Raw genomic sequence first — 22,421 nt, 5'->3', positions numbered from 1 at the left:
GATTCGTGATTGCCAAATGCCTAATCAACCTCTGCTCACTTCTATAAAGAGATAACTATTAAGCACATTGAGGAAGAAAATCTGCTTAAGGGAAATCAGCATGGTTTATGCAAAGGGAAGTCTTTCCTCAACAATCTCTTGGGAGTCCTCTGAGCAAATTAACAAGCGCATGGATAAGGGTGATCCAGCAGACAACACACACTTGGCCTTCTAAAAGGCTTTTGGCAAAAATACCTCACCAAAGATTCCTGAGTAAGCTTAGCAAATGTGGGATAAAAGGAGGGGCCCTTTTATAGGTTAAAAATTAGTTAAATAGCAGGCAGCAGGCAGAAGGAATAAATGGAAAGTTCTCACATTGTTATTCAAGCTGTTCATAAATGATTTGAGATTAGGGGCGAGTAGTGTGGTAGCCAAATTTACAGATGATACCAAATTACACAGGATAGTAAAAACCAAGATGGACTGTGAAGAGCTAATGGAGGATCTCTGGCAGCAGTGAGCCAAATGAAGCATAATGTTGATAAGTGTAATGCTTGCCTATTGGAACAAAACAATCCTTATTTTAAATATATGTTGTCTGAACCAGCTTTGACTGAAAGATCTGGGAGCTGTAATGAAAAGCTAGATGAAAGTGTCAACCCAGTGTGCAACAGCAGTGAAAAGGGATTTAAAATAAAACAGCTAATATTGTAATGTCTTTGTATTGTGCAGCCTTACTTGAAGTATTTAATGCAGTTTGGGTTGTATCTCAAAAAGGATACTGCAAAGAAGGAGAAACAGATGTGATTATGGGGTTGGAGTACCTTTCCTATGAAGAAAAGCTAGATAGTATGGGAATTTTCCATGCACAAAAAACACCTACATGGAGATGTGATATAGGGTGGAAAAAGTGGATAGATGGAACTTTTTCTTCCTCTCCCATAATACAATTTGGGGGCACATAATGTAATTGCTGGGAAGTTGTTCAGGGCAAACAAAAGGAAATGCTTCTTTACTGATGAGTAATTAGATTGTGCAACTCACTGGTAGTGATGGCCAGAGACTCACTCAGCTTTAAAAGGGATTAGACAGGTTCATGGAGGAGAGGTCCATTAATGGCTACTAGATAAAGTGGCTGAAAGTGGCTGAAAGGAGCCTCAATATACAGAGGTAGCAAATCTTGGAATTCCAGTGCTGGGAGGGAGCAGTAAGAGAGGGCCTTGGCCTCTATGCCCTGTTAGTTTGGCCCTCCGCATATGCTGGACTAGATGGACCACTGGTCTGATCCAGCATGCTTCTTATATTCACTCATTCTCTTCTTTATGTGGAAGAAGCTCAGATTCACACATTAACTTTGCCTTGTTAGGGTTAGCCCTATTGGATGTTCTTCATCATCAAATCCTGCTCTATCCTCCATTAGCCTCCAAGAAGATAATGTCACTGCCTTATTCACCCTTGCAATAATCTGTTGTGGGAGGCAGGTATCATTTTACAAATGAAATACTGAGGTGTAAAGATGGTCATTCCACCTGTCTACTTCATGGAAGTGACCATTACATGCTTCATAAAAGTGATTATGGGGAAGGGAAGCTTATTTCCGTACCCCTTCCCTCACCTTTTGTTTGGCTGAGCAAAAACAGCTCATTTCCTGCCCTCTCAAATCAGGCTGGGAGAACTAAATACAGGTGTATGCAAAGAGTTGCAAGTCTTGATAGCAACACAGAATGGTTGGATTCCAGAAACAAATCATAACCAGTACTTCCAGATTTCCTCCACACTGGAATTCGTCATTTAGAGAAGGCTGGACATTCCATACTGTTAATGTAGTCTCAGTTACCAACCAAGTTATATAAGTAAGCTGGTTATATAAGTAAGTCAGGTTTATGACGACCTGGCCAAAATAATGACACTGAATTCAGGAAGCCAAATGCTGAAAACCAAAACAGCTGCAAGACTACAAATAACTTAAGGTACAACAAAAACCTTTAAATGACTTCTCACTAGGAGGTAAAATTCACTTCACCAGCCAATCAAATGAAGCTATGTTTTATGAACTAGGGGGGATATTCTGCAAGGAAGACCAGTTTTCCAGTTCTCTTCTTGCTGATTTTAGGCTACCTTTGAATACTGAAGTGCCTGATGCAAGGCAGGAAGGAAGGGCATTTCTGCTCACCATGACAACTTGGTCTGTCATAGAAACAATCCTCCCTAAGGCTGTGCACTAGAACAATCACCTCAAAGTGGTTAATCCTGTCTGAAGTCAATGATAAATGCTGGTAACAGCACTCATTCAGCAACCCTAAACTGTCACCTACAGCTGTCACCTGGTTTAATTCCATGCGGTAATTTAAACAAAAGTTTCTCTCAGTGCCTACTAGACATGCTCCTGTGGCTTCTTTTGGTGCAATAATAAGGATGACTATAGTAAGAGTTATTCTAATAAATTTTCCAAAGAATGCCCTTTTTTTTCTGGAATCTGACACAACATACACTTCTGTTTTAGCATACAAAGAACATTCAAAACTGGAACACTCATCAAGTGCATTGTAGCACGGCTCAATTGGACAAATATTTCCTTGCAAAGCAACACACACTGAATATCCCACCTTTTAAAAGTGTCACATTATAATGATCAGAAAAACCTTTCATATTCTATTTCAACATACAGGTCCAAATCTGATACCTAAAGGTTTTTTAACTGTGTTTAGACATATCTTCCATTCAAAAGACAGAGGTGTAGATGCCTGCAAACATTTGATTTAGGGAAATAAAATTAGCACCACCTGCTACTCTGACAATGCACATCCAAAAACGCCCCTTGCAAAGGCAAGCAACAAATCCAATGACTGAACTCATCACAGGTCCAAAATGCAGCTTCCTGAAAACTTTAAAACTTGATTTAAGGTTTTCCACCTGTTCTATCTGTTCCATTGTAATTTATAAAATTGATATTAGCATAACATTTTCAGGATGGCAATGAAAAATCAGAGTAGTGCTTACATAATATTGGAAACATTTCTTCAAATCATAATGACAGTTTCCAGTGTCTTTTTCCATACAGCTGTAGACTATGCCAATTTAATGAGAGGCAAAGTTTTACAGTTTTTCTGCCCCAAAAAAGACAGCGAAAGGCATAGCAAAAAGCAGAGTTTCCAGAGAAATAATCAACATGGTTTATTTGGCTTAACAGTAGCTCTCCAAGACAATGCTCACTGTGATGATGTCTGCAGGATATACAAGCACCACCTTTGAAAATGTTGTTAGTAATTCACAGTACTTGAATAAAGTCTTTGTCCACAGTGAAGGTTAGAGACGTGAAAGCCCACCAAAAAAAATCAAAAAAAAATCAGGAAGCAACTGTGTGCATATGTTTTCCTGAGGCCTTTATTTCAATTTTTCCAATAGAAAAACTGAAACATTGGGGGAGTACTGGAAGAACCCCCTATGACCTATACACTTTTCAGAAGGTAGAACACTTCTTAACTGCAAGTTAACTTCTTTAACTCCACATATAAACACCACAAATACCACCTTGGCCAGTGCTAAAAGTATGGTGATTCTGGATAGCTCCACCCACAAATGCTGCTCTTCAACTGCGATTTGCAATGGCACAGCAGAACTCAACTACGCATACACTTCCTCTCCTGGCATACGTTTTCTATGAATTCTGAGTAAAAGGATGCAATCAGTAGGATGCTTTCCTGGGACTAAGATCCATTGAACAATGTGAATATTATGAGCATTAATTCAGATTAGGCTCGTTTACAATTATTTCCTCTACTCAATTTTATGATCCTCTGCCAAAAAACACAATTTGGGAGCAAAGACAAGGGCACTTATGAAAAAAACCCAAAGACAAGGGCACTTATGAAAAAAAACCAAGACTTTGTAATTTGCTTTATGATATGCCTATATATTGTTTTATATTAAACAGATATTTATTTTTTCCTATTTCCATGATCTCTCTCAACTCACTGTGGCCAGAAATTATGCCTTCCTTTATACATTTCTTTGTTTCTCCTTCACTATCTTCAACACAGGGAAATGGACTATCTTCCTCTTTTTCTTCTTCCTCCCTCCCCCATCATGTGAGGAAAGTTTATTTCCTTCTGATGAATGCCCCCCCCCCTTCTTTTATGTGTTGTTTTCCTCAAGTTTGCAGGCATACTATTGTCAAATACACCAGGGTTCTCCCTTCCTTTAACAATAGGACTTAGTACGGCAAATCACAACAGACTCCAGTCAAACTCTGAAATCACAATTAGAAGCCCTTCTCAAAAGAGAAAATAATGCCTCCATTATGTGTCATGCACATGGAAACACCATGACTATTGTATTTTTACTCCCAAACCTTCTAATTCCTCATGCATTTATTATATTTATTTATTTGCAACATTTATATCCTGATCCCTTAATAAAATAATGTGTACTAATACTACCATCATTCTTATTTTACTGTGAGACTGATTACAATGGCTCAAACACAAGATATTTCATCCAGACCTCTACAATCCTCCATTAATTCCTATTAAAATTTTCAGTAATGAAAGGCTTTTATGTGCAAGTATACGACTTACCTAAAGTGAGCAAGCTGTAGTGATTCAGAATGTCAGATTAGGATTGAAGTGATCTGGGTTACATGGCAAAGGAGGGACCTGAACCGAAGTCTTTCTGGTTCCAGTCTAACCATCTAACCAATTTACTGGTGTGATGTTGTGGTTGGAGTTCTGGACTCCCAGGTCCAATTTCCCCCTTTGTCATGAAACTAGATGTACAAAAGCGCAAAAGCATAAAGTGCATTGAAATGTGATTGCAGATAACACACCAGCAGGAGAAAACCGTTTCTTTAAAAAATTGCCTGAATGGGTTTGGAATGGTGCTATGGGAGAGAAGGGGTACTATGGGGGTGAGGGGCTCCAAGCCCTCCTCCCACCAGCAGTTTTCCTCGAACTGTGTGGGCGGAATGATGTCTGGATTTTTCTGCTCCATATGGAGTGTCTGTGATTGCGGAGCAGAAAAAAACTGGCAAAGTAATTCCCCTCACTGCTGGGGAGGGGCGGCATGAGCCCTTTCTCTTTCCATAGCACTGTTTTAAGTCCATTCAGGTGCTTTTTTTTAAAAAAAAAATAAGAATCACCATCCTGAATGTAAGTACAAAAACATACCATCTGGTTTGGCTCCTGCTGAGATATCTGAGCTCAGTCATTTTTTTTCAGGACAGCCTACCACATGGGGTTGTTGTGAGCATAGAGAGCCACATATAACACACATGAGCTGTCTGGAAAAAACAGTAGGTTAGAAATTGACCAAATAAATAAATAAATCCCCACTCAGCAATGAGGATAAAAATAAAATGGAGGAGATAACCACAAATGTTGCTATGCACTCGACAGAGGGGTCGTCTAAAAATGAAACAGACAAACTACATGGTGAGTTCATCAAACCAAACCATATGGGTGGTGCTTTGTTAATATAAAGTGTTACCTAAACTCAGGCAAATTGTTATAGCCCAACACAAGCTCCATCAATACTATAATACACAACTATGTCAAAAAACAAGGAAAGTAAGATTTCACAAAAGCAAGATGACAACACCAGATTCTTAGTAACATGTGGTAAAAGAACCTCCCAGAGTCTGGTCGGGTTTACACATGTAGGGAACAGGACAATAGAAAACAGTGTCACGCAGTGAACAGGACACCACTTTTCTGTTGTCTTCCATGCTTGGATTTTTTAAGCACAAAAGTGGGGTCTGGCAAAGATTGGAGAGATTCTTCTTAACTTGGGAGAACCCTCTCCCCAAAACTACAAACTGGGGGGGGGGGGGAGATTAGAAAAGTGATATTTGATCTTCCCAGGGCAAAAAAAATCATTCTATATGTCTCCTGCTCCTAGCCCCCTATATCAGATTATCACGGGGGCTGGTGGGGGGTGCAACAGAAACCATGGCCTGTGTTTTCTGCTCTTAGCCTCCTGCTGCAGCTGCCTATCAGGGAAGGGGGAGCTTGGGGAAGAACATGACTGGCGTTTTTCACTCCTAGTTCCCTCCAATGGTCACACTGCAATGGAAAATGGGATTTCCTAACTCCTCCACCCACAACTGGAGTTTCTTGCTTGACTATTCTACTACCCCATTCTGCTTCCCATATAAACCAAATATCACTGCTGGGTGGGGCAATTATTACCAAGTAGAACATTCTTCACCACTAAAAAGTCTGCATCTATCTCTGTGTGAAAAGTATCATTCCTCTACAAGAGTTTGTAAAGGTTACAAGAGCTTGTAAGTAGCCTCTGGCCTAGCTGCCTATAAAAAACTGTGGAATCAAGCCTATCCTCCCAAATTGTATTCTGACAGAAAGGTGTCTGCTTGCCTACCCTTTGGGCTATGTCCCAAATCAGGGTGGTCTCCCTGCCTGCTCAATGTTATCCGTTTTGTTCCAGACACTACAGGATGCCCAAAACTATGCCTGGTACCATTGCTGCTGCTCCTGGCTCTTGACAAGACTGACCCTCTAATAGTGGCATAGCACCAAGGGAGAGGGGATGTGTGTGATGCACCGGGTGCACGCCAGTGCTGGGGCGTTTTGGGGTGTGGCAGGGGTGCAGGGTGCACGGATGCCCTGGGCACAGTTCCCCCTCACTCTGGCCCTGCCCTCTAAGGGCTGCCAATAAAGTTAACTGGCTGGCCCTGTAATTGAGACAAAAGAACATCATGGTGAAATGCACTCATTACCTTTGGCTTTATAAATTTACTTCATGTATATCCCACATTTCTCCCTAAAGTAGAATCCAAAGCCGCCTTTATCGTTCTGCTCTCCTCCATCTTATCCCCACAAAAAGGGAGGTTTTTCTAAATCAACCACATACAAACGAGGAACATAGCAATGTGCATATGACAAGGGATAGTGTCTACAAAAGACTTGAGGGTAAAGCACATAAATCCCAGGTTAAGGACAGAGACAGGGTATACGGGTGTCTCTATGCTAATAGTAGAAGCATTCGACCTAAAATGGGGGAGCTAGAGTACAGAGTTTTGAAGGAGGACTTTGATATAGTGGGCATTACAGAGACATGGTGGAATGAGGAGAACCAGTGGGATGCTGTTATACCAGGCTAAGGCAGGCTCTATAGGAAGGATAGGACAGAGGCGCATTGGGAGGTGGAGTTGCCCTTTACATCAAAGAGAAGGCATAGTATCACATAAAATAGAGCAATGCATAGGGAGCTGGTTTCCCCTACAGAATCACTGTGGATATCAATACCAGGTGTGAAGGACAGTTTAATATTAGGAATATATTATCGATCCCCCTGACCAAAGTGCACAAGAGGATTCTGAGATGGAAAAAGAAATTAGAGAGGCCAACAAAACAAAAATGCTTAGTGGTAATGGGTGATTTTAACTATCCCCATATAAACTGGAAAAATGCATGTTCAAGGCTGCATAGTAAGAGAGAGAGCATTCCTGGATATGCTAAATGACTGTGTGGCTGTAGAGCAGATGGTTGTGGAACCAACCAGGGGAGAGGTGATCCTAGATCCTAATTCTTATGTGGGACCTGCAGGACCTCGGTGGCTTGTTGAGCCGATAGAGAACAGCCAGCCACAAATGCTGTCAGATTCCAGTATCTCAGCATCTTGAACAAGTGGCAACTACTAATGTAGTTACATTCGCCTTCAGAAAGTGGAAATTTCTCAAAGATGAGGGGGCTGAGTGCGCAGGAAGCTGAAAGGGAAAATCAAGAGAGTCAAAAACTGTCCAGGATGCTTGGAGGTTATTTAAAAACACAGTAATAAAAGCTCAGCTGGAATGTGTTCCACAGGTTAGAAAAAAGGCAGCACCCAGTCCAAAGAAAGCCACCATGGTTAACAAGAGAGGTTGGAGGAGAATTATCATTGAAAAAAAAGAAAATGTCTTTGGTAGAAATGGAAGTCCAGTTTGGCTGATGAAGAATATGAGAGGGAACACAAATGGTGGCAAAAGAGAAGCAAGTTAGCTGTAAAGGGAGGCAAAAAAAAAAAAGGATTATGAGGAACGAATGGCTGCGAACATCAAGACCACAGCAACAAACAAAGTTCTTCTGCAAGTACATCAAAAGCAGAAAGCCAGCAAAGGAGGCGGTAGGCCAGTTAGATGACAAAAGGAACAAAGATTGTGTGCTAAAAGATGGCAGGGAGATTGCAGAGAAGCTGAATGAATTCTTTGCATCTGTCTTCACCCAAGAGGAGGTGAGGAACATTCCTGCACCTGAACCAAGATTCTTAGGAGGCGAATCCGAGGAACTAGCGAAGATAGTGATAGACAAGGAAGAAGTTCTGGCAGCCATTGATAAACTAAATGTTACCAAATCCCCTGGCCCAAGATTGCATTCACCCAAGAGTTCTTAAAGGGAAGCTCAAGCATGAAATTGCTGATCTTCTCACTTTAATATGCAACTTATCCCTGAAATCAGGCTCCATCCCTGAAGACTGGAAGATGGCCAATGTCACACCAATCTTTAAGAAAGGATCTAGGGGGGACCCGAGGAAGTACAGGCCAGTCAGTTTGACATCTGTTCCTGGTAAATTAGTAGAATCTATCATTAAAGATAAAATTATAAAACATGTAGAAAAGCAAGACCTGCTGAGAAAGAGTCAGCATGGCTTTTGAAGAGGCAAATCCTGTCTTACAAACTTACTAGAGTTCTTTGAGGGTGTAAACAGGCATGTGGACAGGGGTGAACCGGTGGACATTGTCTACTTGGATTTCCAAAAGGCTTTTGACAAAGTTACTCCCTAGAGACTATTGAGAAAACTCAGCAATGAAGGAAGAAGAGGGGAAGTCTTCCTATGGATTAAAAACTGGTTGAGAAGCAGGAAGTAAAGGGTGGGTGTAAATGGGAAGCTCTCACAATGGGAGAGGTGTCCCCCAAGGATCCGTTTTGGGACCAGTGCTCTTTAACCTATTCATAAATGACCTGGAAGTAGGGGTGGGTAGCGTGGTGGCCAAGTTTGTGGATGATACCAAATTATGTAGGGTGGGTGGGAGGAGAACCACAAAGGATTGTGAAGAGCTTCAAGCGGATATGATAAATTAGGTGAGTGGGCTCAGAAATGGCAAATGCATTTCAATGTAGCAAAATGTAAGAGTGATGCACATGGGACAAAAAAAATCCAGGCGTCACATACACGCTACAGGGGTCAGTGCTATCAGTCTGAGACCAGGAAAGGGATTTAAGTCTTAGTTATGATGATAGCTCCATAGAATGTCAACTCAATGCATGGCAGCAGCTCAATGAAAAAAGGCAAGCTCTATGCTGGGGATCATTAGAAAAGGAATTGATAATAAAACTGCAAAGATTGTCATGCCCTTATATAAAAGCAGTGGTGCGACCGCGCCAGGAGTACTGTGTCCAGTTCTGGGTAAGCGCATCTCAAAAAAGGATATTGAGGAGATAGAAAAAGTGCAGAGAAAGGGCAACAAAGGATGATTGAGGGACTGGAGCACCTTCCCTATGAGGAGAGGCTGCAGCGTTTGGGACTCTTTAGTTTGGAGAGGAGGAGGCTGAGGGGGGATATGATTGAAGTCTACAGAAATTATGCATGGGGTGAAAAAGAAAAATGTTGACAGAGAGAAATTTTTCTCTCTTTCTCCACAATACTAGAACCAGGGGGCATTCATTTGAAAATGCTGGGAAGAATTGGGACTAATAAAGGACACTTCTTCATGCATAGCGTGTGATTGGTGTTTGGAATATGCTGCCAGAGGTGGTCATGGTCCACTAACACGGACTAGCTTTAAAAGGGGCTTGGACAGATTTATGGAGGAGAAGTCGATTGGCCACTAACCTGGATAGCTTTAAAAGGGGCTTGGACAGATTTATGGAGGAGAAGCTGGGATTTATGGCTACCAATCTTGATCCTCTTTGATCTGAGATTGCAAATGCCTTAACAGACCAGGTGATCGGGAGCAACAGCCGCAGAAGGCCATTGCGTTCACATCCTACATGTGAGCTCCCAAAGGCACCTGGTGGGCCACTGCGAGTAGCAGAGAGCTGGACTAGATGGACTTTGGTCTGATCCAGCTGGCTTGTTCTTATGTTCTTATCTCTCTGAAGTACACTAGGCTAAGGTTGTGTGAGTGGCCCAAGGTCACTTAGCAAGCTTCCATGACAGAGTGGGGATTCAAACCTGGGTCTCCAGACGTTGATGAGATACTTTTATCACTATACCACACTGGCTCTATCTGCATGGAAGCTCAGCAGTTCAATGTCCCTCCCTCCCCGCCCCCAATAAAAACTGTATCCAGGTAATTTTTTTCAAATTTGGAGTAAAAGAGAGTTGGTTCTTTCTAAATATGCCATTCCTAACTGGTGTATGCAGGTGGACCAGCAAATACAAGAGTGTGGCAAGAACAAGAATAACTTATGTATGCTTTTTTCAGGGTGATAAAGCAGATAGCTCAACATTTGCTAATGTCAATGTATTTTTTTGCTGTCTTATTATACTCTGGTGCACCACAAGATCTCAGGAGATTTTTTAAATTCATCAATTACCACTTCCTGGACCTCCTTCCTCATAGAATGTTCCCACTGGGTCCTAGTGCCCAGTGTTCCCTACCCCACACTGGTCCAAACACCAAGCTGGTCTGGCTAGTGGCTGGGCCTGGCAACAGCCTCCCCATGCTCTTCACCCTCCCCCTGGCCCATTCCCTTCTTTCCCGCTGGGCCTGGCAACAGCCTCCCCATGCTCTTCACCCTCCCCCTGGCCCATTCCCTTCTCACCCCCACTTGCTCACTTGCTCATAGTCCCAGGACTATGCCCATAGTCCGGGATTATTTTCTACTGCAGAAGAATGTGCTTCCACCACACCATTAATAATCACACTTTTATCTTTCTGTGAGACAAAATATAACTGTTCTCTTGCCTGGCTCATCTAATGCTAAAGATGGAGACCAGGGATAGAATACTTGTTAACTTTTCTGCTGTACTCACAATTTGGCCACTCAGTTGTAGAACTGACAACGCATGCATCAATTTCACTGTATTGCTGATTCAGGGGAGAGACAAAGAACCTGAACAGGCAGCAGGCAGTAGCAGAATCATCCAACAAAAATCAAAGTAGCACACCATACACACTGATTTACATTAGCAATCTTATCAACTACTGTCATAAAGGCTGGCTGTGAATTGATTGAAAATGAAGAAATCACATTTCAGTGAGGCATATTTTGCGAGTCCTACCTCTGAATTTAAATGTAGAAAGACTTAGGTAGCAACAAAAACGGAAAAAAAATAGGGTGTTGTGGGTTTTCCGGGTTGTATGGCCGTGTTCCAGGATTTTCTTCTGAAGATGCCAGCCACAGATATAAGTGAAATGTTAGGAGAAAATACTGCTGAAACATGGCCATACAACCTGGAAAACCCACAACACCCTAGTGATTCTGGCTGTGAAAGCCTTCAACAATTGCTAGATCATGCTAACCAAAAAATTGCTAGATCATGCTAAACATTCCACTTTTTGCATCCAGGGTCCTAAAAGAAAATAAACCTACCTGGTTTCATACTGAAAAAAAGTGCTGTTGGTTAGCTGGAATTTGGTTGTAATTAGGCAGACAGGCCTAAAAGCACAAGTCTTCCTTTGCTCTAATTCATATGTTCTGCTAAACTGGACTAATTCAAGCTATTGTGGCCTAGTGATACACCAAAACTGTAGTTCTCAGTGATCATTTATTATTCCAAATACATTAAAAATTTAGGGATCATGAACAAAACGGACCATCTCGTTTTGCACAGGACAGGGAAAAACCATCAATGTGATTTCCAAGGTGCTGTCATTTTTTATTGGTAATGCTGTGTTTAGAGAGAAGAACTGGGCTTGAGTGACAGGCTGTATTTCAACCACACATCAATCCATTCTCCCAGCCTGATCTCCCTATTCTGTGTTTTTTTTAACAGGGCGGGATAAGTACATCAATACCGCTAATGATAAATGCAACTGTAAAAGCAGCGGGGGTCACAAAACACAATATTAGTAGGGTGCAAAATATAGCATTAAATACTTCAGCCTTTTTAATCATGTTTTGTCACCAAACTAACACAGCAACCAAATTAGCACAGTAACCAAACTACCAAAGCAATATTAATGATCTGATCAGAAAGCAGAGGTTTTGGAAACAAGTTATATTGTATATAGAAAAATATGTCAAAGTAAAAATAATGGTAAATATAGACCTATTATGTATAGGTATAACGGAAAATAAATTAATAGAACAAAGAAAGAGAACACTATTTAAAATTATGATAAGAGCAGCCCATGCTTTAATAGCATTGGGATGGAAAGATAAAAGTATATGGTCTATACAGAAATGGTTGGAATATGTATGGGAACAAGTACAATTAGAAATTTTTGGAATAATGTCAAGAAACCAAACATGGCAAGAAAAACAAATGGACATGTTGATGATTTGGACTGAATTCACAGATTGGTTAAATGAAGTTGGAATTAAAGAAGAAAATTGGAAAAGGAGAGTTAAAAGAATGAACCTGCTGCTGCACATTTAAAGAAAAAAAGAAGAAATTTGGGGGTAGGGTGGGGGAAAAGGGGTAAAATGATATTAAGGATGTACTATAATCAATTTCCAGAATAGCAAAGTATTCTTAGAGCTCACAGCTAAGTTCAACACAGGATCAATGCGTAGTCATGGACTATCTCATAGCGAAATATTCTTTAAAGTCTCGGGCCTCCCTTTACATTGCCTTTGTGGACTTTAAATTCGCTTTTGATTCAATTTCAAGAGAAATACTGTTGAAAAAAATTGCATAGCACCAATATAGATAAACAGTTACTAATGCTAATTAGGGCTCTCTATGAGAACACCAGCATTAAAGCTAAATATAACCCACAAGGCTATCTAACAAATGAAATCAAAAGTAGCAGAGGTGTCAAGCATGGCTGTATCCTTATTTAACTTCTACATCAATGACATGGTAGCCTTATTCAATAACCCAGATTTTCACCCCCGCAAAATTGCTGACAAAAGTATCTCTTTACTTCTTTATGCGGATGATTTGGCCCTTATCTCTATAACTCCCATTGGCCTGAGAAGAGCCTTAAGGACCCTTGCTGATTACTCCCAGAAAAATCAGTTAGAAATTAACTATGATAAAACTAAAGTCATGGAATGCGCTATTAGACCTAAAAATCATATCTGGAAATTAAATGGAAAAAAATTGGAGCAGGTCTCACTCTACAAATATCTGGGTGTAGTATTTCAGTCATCAGGACTCAGAACGGCTGATAACAAATATGTTATTGCAAATGCGTCTAAAAGTTCTGGCGCCATTAGAAACCATTATTGGAATAAAGGTGGTCGTCACATCCCGGCTGCCATCAAACTATTCAAGGCTAAATCATTGGTGCAACTATCCCATGGTATACCACTCACCATAACGGCTCTCTCTGCAATCTTGAACGTCCTCAATCAAAATTTCTGAGGTCTATCCTACAGCTCCCAAATAACATCTCTAACACTGCATTGCATATAGAGACTGGACTAATATCAGTATAGGCAAAATTATGGACATTCTTTATACTATATTGGCTCAGACTATGCTATTGCCAGAGGGGCCTTGCAAGACTTCTCTTGCTTGACACATTTATTCCCCCATGGCTTAGAGCAGTACTACAGAAACTACCATACTATGGACTTTCCCAACAACTAATCACAAGTATGAACTACGACAGAGCTAGGGATCTTGTCAAACTCAGAATTATAGAAGTTGAGAGGCAACACAACCTCAATAAACTTAAAAACCCTATTTTTAGTAAACTAATGCTAAATAGACTCTCAATAATGCCTTATCTTATTTCTCTGTTTAATGTTAACTATTGTAGAGCCTACAGCCTACTTTGTCATAATGCCCTTTTGCCTTACTACACCAATGGGGTTTATAATAAAGTACCAATTGAGGGCAGAATTCGCAGCTGTCAAATAGGATGCATTGAAAATACAGAACATATACTATTTGAATGCTCATATTATGATGATATACGTTAGATGCTTCTTCCCCATGACCAGGCAAACTTCTTTTTTGCTAAGAAAGAAAAGATTAAAATACTGCTATCTGATACAAATAAACATCTAACGCACTCTGTTGCCAAGTTTGCCTGGATATCTAGTAAAATCAGGAAGGCCCGACATTACTCCACTGGCTCTGCCAGCTAATTTTTATTTATTATTAGCTGGACATACTATTCACTACTTTGTGCATATGTCTTGAATTTTCTGATGCCTATTAGCTGCATTTTATTATCTGTTTTAATTTGTTTTTTGAAATTTCTGCAATTTTTGTGATTTTAATTCTTTTGTACCTTGCTGGTCAATGACCGTAAATAAATCATTGATTAATGGAACGGATGTACTATAATGTTGAAAAGTGATTGTAAAAATGATCCAATATATCAATAAAAATTATTAAAAAAGAAAAGAAAGCAGAGGTTTAGGTAGGCAGTATTTTTCTCTGGCAGCCCAATCCAGATGGGGGGGTGGGGGTGGAATTGCTACAGGGAGAGGCAGAGGACCACAGCAGCGCATTTGCCCCCTCCACCACTACAAGGTGCACTCCCAGAAAGGGGAGGGGGCAGAGATACAAGCAACCAGCTGCCCTTCAGCCCTGCAGCAGAACAATTTAGTAGAGAGGATCGCTGTGGGGCAACGTAGGCGCCTGTTCGGATGCATTGGGGGGTGGGCTGGGGCCTTCCTGGGGGTGGACTGCACTGTAAGCAACATATCTGAGCTGCCAAGCAATGTAATTTGAGATGACAGATCCAAGAACACAAGTAATCAGCAAGTCAGTGGGAAACCTACCAGGAAACCCCACATTGACATAAAAACTGGAAGAATCATCAGTAAACCACAGCCCAAAGCTGTAGTTTTCTAAGGAAACCAGACCTCAGAAGGAGGAAGCACAGGCCAGCGTGATCTGCATAGTAGAGGTGAAAGGGGGGGGGGGGGGGGATGTGTACATTGTCATTTAGCTCCCTCTAACTACAGCAGAAAGGGAAACCGGCAGGAAACTCAGTCTGACATTGCATACACACACACTGAAATTGCTGAGTTTGTTTCAAAATCCATGGGGAGAAGAGTGAAAAATAAATTCATACACTGGGCCTAAGTTCTTTTCTTTTTGTCCAAAAGAAATAATTTTGTAAAAAAGAAAACTTTCAAAAGAAAGAAAAAGGCTAGATGCAAGGAAGATTCAAGAAGGGGATGGATGAATCAAGAACTGATACAGGGCCCATTTGAGGAAAGAAAATAAAATAATAGTGAGGCACAATAATGAATATGTAAGGGGAAAAGTGATGGAATTACCTAGAAATGGGGAACAGAACCCAGAAATCAGTGGAGAAAGGTGAACAGACAGACAATGTGGATGAACCTGAGGGGAGAACTGTGAAAAAACTGTGCAGAGGGAAAGGCAAAATGAAATTAATATAAGGGGCAAATTGGAGGGCGGGGAAGCACAAAAAGGAAGAGATCAGACTGATTGACCAGGAAGGCGCGCTGGTGAGGGGGAGAATCTTATGGAAAAGGAATCAAAAGTGAACATAAGCAGAAGGCTAGGATAACACTAAACTGGAGGATCCACTGAAGACAAAAACTGAAGGCAGGAAAAAAAAAGCGTAGGGAACACAAATTAATACAACGGGACACTGGACTGAGAGGAAGAGAATGGACCAGCACAAGGGGCGGTGGAGGGATTTAATGAAGAAACACCGACAGACAAAATAAGAGGGGGCGGATAATAACGGGACGGAGGAAATAAAAACTGTATCTACAGGGGAGAAATGGGGGTGGGGGTTCCGTGCCCTTGGCCTTGCCCTGAAGCGACGGGAAACGTGACAGAGAAGTCCCCAGCCCAGAGGTCCGTTTCTTTCCCGCCCCTACTCCGTCTCTCACCCATCTGTTCCCGCAGCCCCTTCAGGGACGGCGTCGAGGCACCGCAAGTCTCCGCCATCTTGGGCCGCCCCAGGGGGGGAGGAGAGCAAGCCCCCCCTCCCCTCGCCCGGTCGCTCCAATCACTCAAGTCACAGCGGGCGGCCGGGAAGCGCCGCACTGAGCGGGAGAGAACGCCCGACCGACCGGTCGAGGCGAACTGCGCATGCGCTGCATCGTCCGAGTCTCGCGCTCGCTCCCCCCCCCCTCCTTTTCCCCCTACAGCGCCGCCTCCAGGAAGTTGGGGACAGACTGAACGCCGGCGGATGGGTCGTGGCGTGTTGCGCATGCTCGTGGCTGTGTTCTGCCGTGGCGGTCTCGCCGCGCTTTTTCTCGGCGCTGTCCAAGAGTGCCGTGGGCGCGCACCCTGCAGCACCGCCTCAAGGGAGGGAGCGGCGGCGAGGAAGTCTGCGCTGAGACGCGCCTTTCGCCTCTGGCTGGGGCGCGCCTTCTTGAAAGCGAGCGGTCTCCTCTCCACCCTCAGGCTACTGCAAGTGTGTCTCGTCACCCCGCCCACTCCAGCCGGTTTGGATCTCTGGTGCTTTGGCCCCTTCCACACATGCAGAATAATGCACTTTCAGTGCACTTTGCAGCTGGATTTTACTGTGTGGAATAGCAAAATCCACTTGCAAACCATTGTGAAAGTGGATTTAAAAGTGCAGTATTCTGCATGTGCAGAAGTGACCTTCATGTCACAAAGTTTGGCACGCCAAAGTGGCCTCTCAAGGCATGTTAAACAACCCAACTTTTACTTGTGTTTCTTTAGATGTACACCGCACAGCTCAAGTATGGGTACACTGGAACCTGTTTCATGCTTTTCTGTGTCCACCTAATCCTCAGTGCTCGGAAAACGGAGTCTCAGATCTGAGAGTGGGACAGGTGCCAAAAGGGGGAAGTGTGTCTAAATAAAAAGCAAACCTGAAAGGAATATGTGCTCAAAGCGAAGGAGACCACACGTGCATAACTGCCCAATTCTTTCTTAGGTTAATGATCAAGCAGAGGGATTTCAGTTTTCTGTGTATAAATCTCATGCCAAGTGCATCCTTGCATTTTATTGCCATTCTCTTTCTGGTATTATTCTTTGTAGTGGGCTATTATTATGACAATGCAATCACAACTAAATTAGACATTCTTTAGTTTTAATAATATTGTCCACTAGCGGTACCCAGCCATGCGTTGCTGTGGGTTATTGTGGTGAAATGGGAAAGGAACAGTAGCAGAAAATCAATTGCAGAGCCAGCAGTACGTGCTCCTGGAAACGCGCAGCCTGATACTGTGTGATGTCATTGATGCGTGTGACCGCATTTCTTGGGGGAGAATGGAAAGGCACCCCTCCCACACATCTAGGCTGGCTGGTCACGGTCCTTTACCTGGGAGTAAGTTTGGTTGGTGGCAATGGGTGTCTCTTCTGAGTAAACCTTCTGAGGGGCGTGACTCAGCCACTCAAAGTATGTCACGGTTGCTTTACTGAGCTTGCTCCTGAGTAACACGTGCCTCGGAGGCAACCTGGTTTTCTGAACGGTCACCTCAGTATTCATGGAATCTAGGCTGGCTGGCCCCTCCCCCTCCCTTGCATGCCACCCCTCACTCTCTCCCCTCTTCCCTTGCATGCCACCCCTCCCTTTCTTCCCTCTCCCTCCGCTAGGGTGGGTGGGTCATATCAAGATGCTGGGCCCCCTCCCTTCCCTCCCTTGCATGCCACCCCTCACTCTCTCCCCTCCTCTTCCCTTGCATGCCTCCCCCTCCGTCCCTTCCCTCTCCCTTCCTCCAGCTGTCTTTTACGTTCAAGCTTGTTCAATATGGGTGTGGAATATGGGTGAGGACGTAGTGAAGTGGTGTTGGGATGTGAGGGAGGGCAGAGTGAGGTGTGTGAGAATGAGCTGGATGTGTATGAGAGTATGTGTGTTGTGTGGTAGCAGTGGGTGAGGCACAGAAAGTGAAAGGTACCTGCATGTGAGCGGGGGGGACCCCCACCTGACGTCTCACATGGCAACATGTGTCCGTGGTTCACTTCCACTCGAGTTATTACCTAAGTACTGTTTTCACTGTTCATATCTGGCCATCTGAGCGAACATTCTAAGGGCATGAAGATTCTAAGGGTGACAGTTACACACAGCCAGCTTCATGTCATTCACCCTGGAGCACCTGGAAAAAGGCGTTTTACTTGGGCCAGGTGTGAAATTTTAGGTATGTGAACATCTAAAAACACTCTCGCCTGGTTGACTACAGTGGCTGGGAATTTTCAGAAGAATTGGCTCAGCAGTTCCTGTGCTAGACCATAGTGAACAAACTCACAGCTTGCTTTTTATATATATAGATTAATACTGTGACTTTGAGATAGGATAGACAATCAGGAAGCAATAGGACAATCAGCATTGGTCTTATCACATTCTGATTACATTAATTATATGGTAATATTTCATGGTTATTTTTGTACCATTAAACTGCAAGGTTTAGAGTCACCAATTTTTCAAAAAGGGCTACAGTTTTAATTTAAAACAAAACAGGTTTTGTTTGAAGAAGCAATTTTATCTTCTTGATTAAAAATCCCTGCAGCCCTCCTAGCACTAGGGTCGCCAACCTCCAGATGGTAACAGGAGATGTCCAGATATTACAATTTTTCTCTAGGTGACAGAGATTGGTTCCCTTGGAGAAAATTACCACTTTGGAAGATTGACCCTATTACTTTCTACCCCACTGAAGCCCTTCCTGGTCCATCAATGTTTAATAATGTGGCTCAGATTTAAACAGGAAATCCAGCCAGTCAACCTGTGTAATGTTACATTAAACAAACCTTAAATGAACTCAATCTCAAAACCCTGGCAGAGTATGTAGCTATAGTTGAAGAGCCTGAAGCTAATAGATTATGATTCCATTCTGTGAATGAACTAAAGGCATCCTCAGGTTTTTAAACTCTCTCCCTTAGCATGCAGTTTTGTAATTAAACATTTTCTCCTCTATGGCCATCTGTAATGTGTTGCTTCATTTCACACTATTTTTGTTTTTCAAAACAGAATTTCAAACCAAGATTAAATCTAATCCTGCTTTGGAAAAAAGAGAGTATTTCAAGGATTACAGTTGCGGTACAACAACACATTTCATTCAGATGTGATAGCAGAAGTTGTTTATCTGGTCACAATCAAGGAAAGTCAGAGAGAGGGGAAGCCCAGAAGCCTGAATACCTCTTGAGGCTCCTTCACATAAAAACAACCTTGGTTTCTTGGTACATCTAAATCCCTTAATCCTCAATTCCCCATACTTCCCATTCCCTTTTCTTCTTCTTGATGCCCCGCCCATCCTTTCCCCTCCCTTGTAGGTCCTCCCATTTTCTTCTGCTCTCTTCTCTTTCTTTTCAACTGTCATCAACCGACAGCTTTTCTCCTTGCCTTTCCCCAGTAACCTAGATTCTGATCCCTCCCATCATTGTCCTGCCTTCTGTATCTCACAGGAGTCGACATGACACTTGCCAAGCGGGAAAGTTATTTCACAGGCTTGCTAGGCACAAAGCAGCAAGCGTTTGGGAGGAGGCTGCTCAAATTATGACTGATCATATCCTTCAAGATTTTATGTGCCAGGCAAAAGACTGCTGTTGCACAATCTGCTGCATTCTGAGTGAAGGAACCATTGCTTTAGAACAGAGCTTTTTGGATTCCTGAGCAGCGTGTACCCTTCTCACAAGCACAGCTTGCCCATCACAGCTGATCCTTCCCACATTGCAGAGCCACAGGAAAAGGTTAAGTGTCTTACAGAACACAAGCAGTACTTGCAAGGCTACAGTGTCCTACACAGGCTTGGCCATTCTGCATTTGCACCTTAGTACATGTACATCTGCAATACTCGAGTTGCTTAGCAGATTCAGCGATGATAGTGTGGGAAACTCTGCCACCCAGTGCCAGATTGAGATGAAGACAGGTCCTAGGCTATTCCACTTGTGAAGTGGAATTCCCAGCTCCCCACCCCCATGACTAGAGGAAGATGGAAGAGTATTTTAAACAAAATTGATTAAAATAATCTTCCATTTTCCTCTAGCGTTTGTTAGCACACTTTCAAATTTTTTGTTTATGCTCAAATTAGAATCTGAAAATAAAAAGAAAAATTAATCTTCAGCATTTATTAGAAAGGAAAATATGAAGGGACATTCTCACAAAATGGGGTCCACTTCAGGGAAGTCCTGGAAGGGCAAAATCAATACAGAAATCGATGCTGGTGTCGAGTTATCGGCTTAAGACAGTATTATTCTGAAATGGAGTACAAGTAAAATTACTGAAGAGTTGTTTAGAGACTACAGTATGTTATGACAGCATATGTAAGAAAGGCCTATAATAGTGTCAAGAATATTATACACTTTGGCCAAAGGCCCCCTAGATTTTGAGGTTTTAGGCTACAGCCTGCCAAACCTATAGGTAAATTTGGCACTGCCGCCACTTGTAAGAATGTCAGCAGATTGGAGAAAATTGTCTTGTCCCTTCAATATAGGCTTAATTTGGGGAAATGAGCAGTCGAGGCTTTCATGGAACAGATGTAAATAACATCATATTAAGCCTTTAACTGACACTTTACCTGAGATAGGGCATTTTTCTCCAGGCCTGCTGACAGCCCTATTCACTTCAGCCAATGACTTCCTGCATCTGACAACATGGGCTCAGGTTCACAAAAGCCTCTTCCCCAATAACTTCCAAGCAGCAGCTGAAGGGGTCTGAAGAATGTGAAGTCAACAGGGACTTGGTGGGAAATGCTCCCAGTGGTTTGCACTATGGCTCTGCTGTATTCCAGCGCACAAAGATGGCCCATTGCTAAAAGACACCAGTGTTTGTCTTGTTTGCCTGCTGAAAAGAAGAGCCTTTGTCAGTCCACCCCATAGAATTATTCTGCTTTTGACTGACAAATAGATCCCCTTGTGTCTTCTTCTAAGGCACCATATTCAAGGATCTGAGCAGCAACGGTAATGAGGAGCCATTCTCTTCTAGCCTCAGAGAGATATTTTTCTCTGGCTCCCCACTTCCACCTCCTACACCAAAGCATGCACCAGAATTACAGCTGCAGGATTTGCTTCGACTCGGTGCGTGCCTCTGTTTTACATCACCCTAGCAATGGAAGGAAACATTTTATGCTCTCAGAAATAAAAATCTAGTAGCCCCAACCTTATAGGTGCAATGAATGTTGCTAGATACCAAATTACTAAAATAATAACTCCAAAATATATGGGATGGGTAGGGGAGTTCAGTTGTGTTACTGTTAGCCAGTTGTGCAAATTTCATAGTCCTTGCTAGTATTAGCCAGAACTGAAATAACTATGCAATTAATTTGGCTTATCCAAGGGAATTCTGGGCATTAATTTTTTTTGTTTGGTAAGCCACAAGCCAATCTGCTTTTTATGCAGCATCTACCTCAAGCCCAGATTCTTGAGTACATCTTCTACATGAACTCTTTGGATCCTGGCCACTCATTGTGTTCCCTTCCCCTCCCCCCCCCCCTTTTTTTTTTGCTATGTGAGCTGACAGGGACATATCAAGAAACAGCCAGTAACAACATCTTTATGAAGTATCTAGTCAGGAAATTTGTTAAATGTTCGCCCTTTGAAGTTTTAGACTATGGTTTATATGATTGTAAGTCCATTTTATGTAGCCCTTTTGCTAGAAAAGAGAGTTATAAATAATCATGCAAATTAATGTGCCCTTTCTCTCCCTCCCTGCCAACTTTTCCCAAACGAACATGCAGACTTCCAGGCTGAGCATCAGTTTGGAAAAGGGTGGCAGAGATCAGTGGGGTTCCCTGCCATTTTATCACATTGATGCTCTGCTGGGAGGCATCAGAAGTCCCTGTCGAGTGCACCAGAATCTAGTTGAAGTGGCACACACAAAAATCAGAGCTCCAGACAAATTGCCATTGCCAGACGTAACATCAGTGTTCATGATGGAATGAAAGCTCACGTGTACATTAGTTTTTGGGGATGGGGTGCAGTTGTCCTTTTCTTTTGGTTAATTTAATGTATTATTCTGCCTATGGCTGGGGTAGGGTTGCCAGGTCCCCCCTGGCCACAGGTGGGGGATGGAGGATAGGGTTGCCAAATCCAGGTTGGGAAACTCTTGGAGATTTGGGGGTGGAGTATAGGGAGGACAGGGACCTCAGTGAGGTACAATGCCATAGAGCCTCCACTCCAAAGCTCATTTTCTCCAGTGGAACTGATCTCTGTAGTATGACGATAAGCTGTAATTCTGGAGGATCCCTACTCTGGAGTCTCCTGAGTATGTAGACACCCTTCCTTTTTGAGTGTCTTGGTTTGGTTGTTTCTGCAGTTGGCACGAACTTCATATTTTACTGTTTTATAAAGTGATGTTAATCACATCACTTTTTGAATCAACTCCATTTAGTCTGGCATAAATTTCTACCCCAGTTAGCAAACATTGTATTTTTTATTTTGGAAAAAAAATCTCAACATCAGATTTTATATATAGAAACACAAAACCT

At 42.5% G+C, this 22,421-nt stretch overlaps 1 protein-coding gene across 7 annotated transcripts in view; it reads right to left on the bottom strand.

Annotated features, from left to right (window-relative positions):
- MAP7D3 (MAP7 domain containing 3) overlaps nucleotides 1-16,154 on the bottom strand; it is a 56,982-nt gene extending 40,828 nt beyond the window's left edge. For 6 of the 7 annotated variants that reach the window (XM_048514722.1, XM_048514724.1, XM_048514728.1 and 3 more), the window contains exon 1: nucleotides 15,918-16,154. In XM_048514722.1, coding sequence (XP_048370679.1) covers nucleotides 15,918-15,975 — 58 coding nt within the window. In that variant the 5' untranslated portion in view covers nucleotides 15,976-16,154. The remainder of the gene's footprint in view (nucleotides 1-15,917) is intronic. The other variant, XM_048514729.1, reaches the window with a different exon arrangement.
- Between the last annotated feature and the right edge of the window lie 6,267 nt (nucleotides 16,155-22,421).

The sequence above is a fragment of the Sphaerodactylus townsendi genome, linkage group LG13, assembly GCF_021028975.2.
Source record: "Sphaerodactylus townsendi isolate TG3544 linkage group LG13, MPM_Stown_v2.3, whole genome shotgun sequence".
NCBI classification, from domain to species: Eukaryota; Metazoa; Chordata; class Lepidosauria; order Squamata; family Sphaerodactylidae; genus Sphaerodactylus; species Sphaerodactylus townsendi.
Note: the sequence above shows the minus strand (reverse complement) of the source record. Positions and strands in the feature narration are given on the sequence as shown.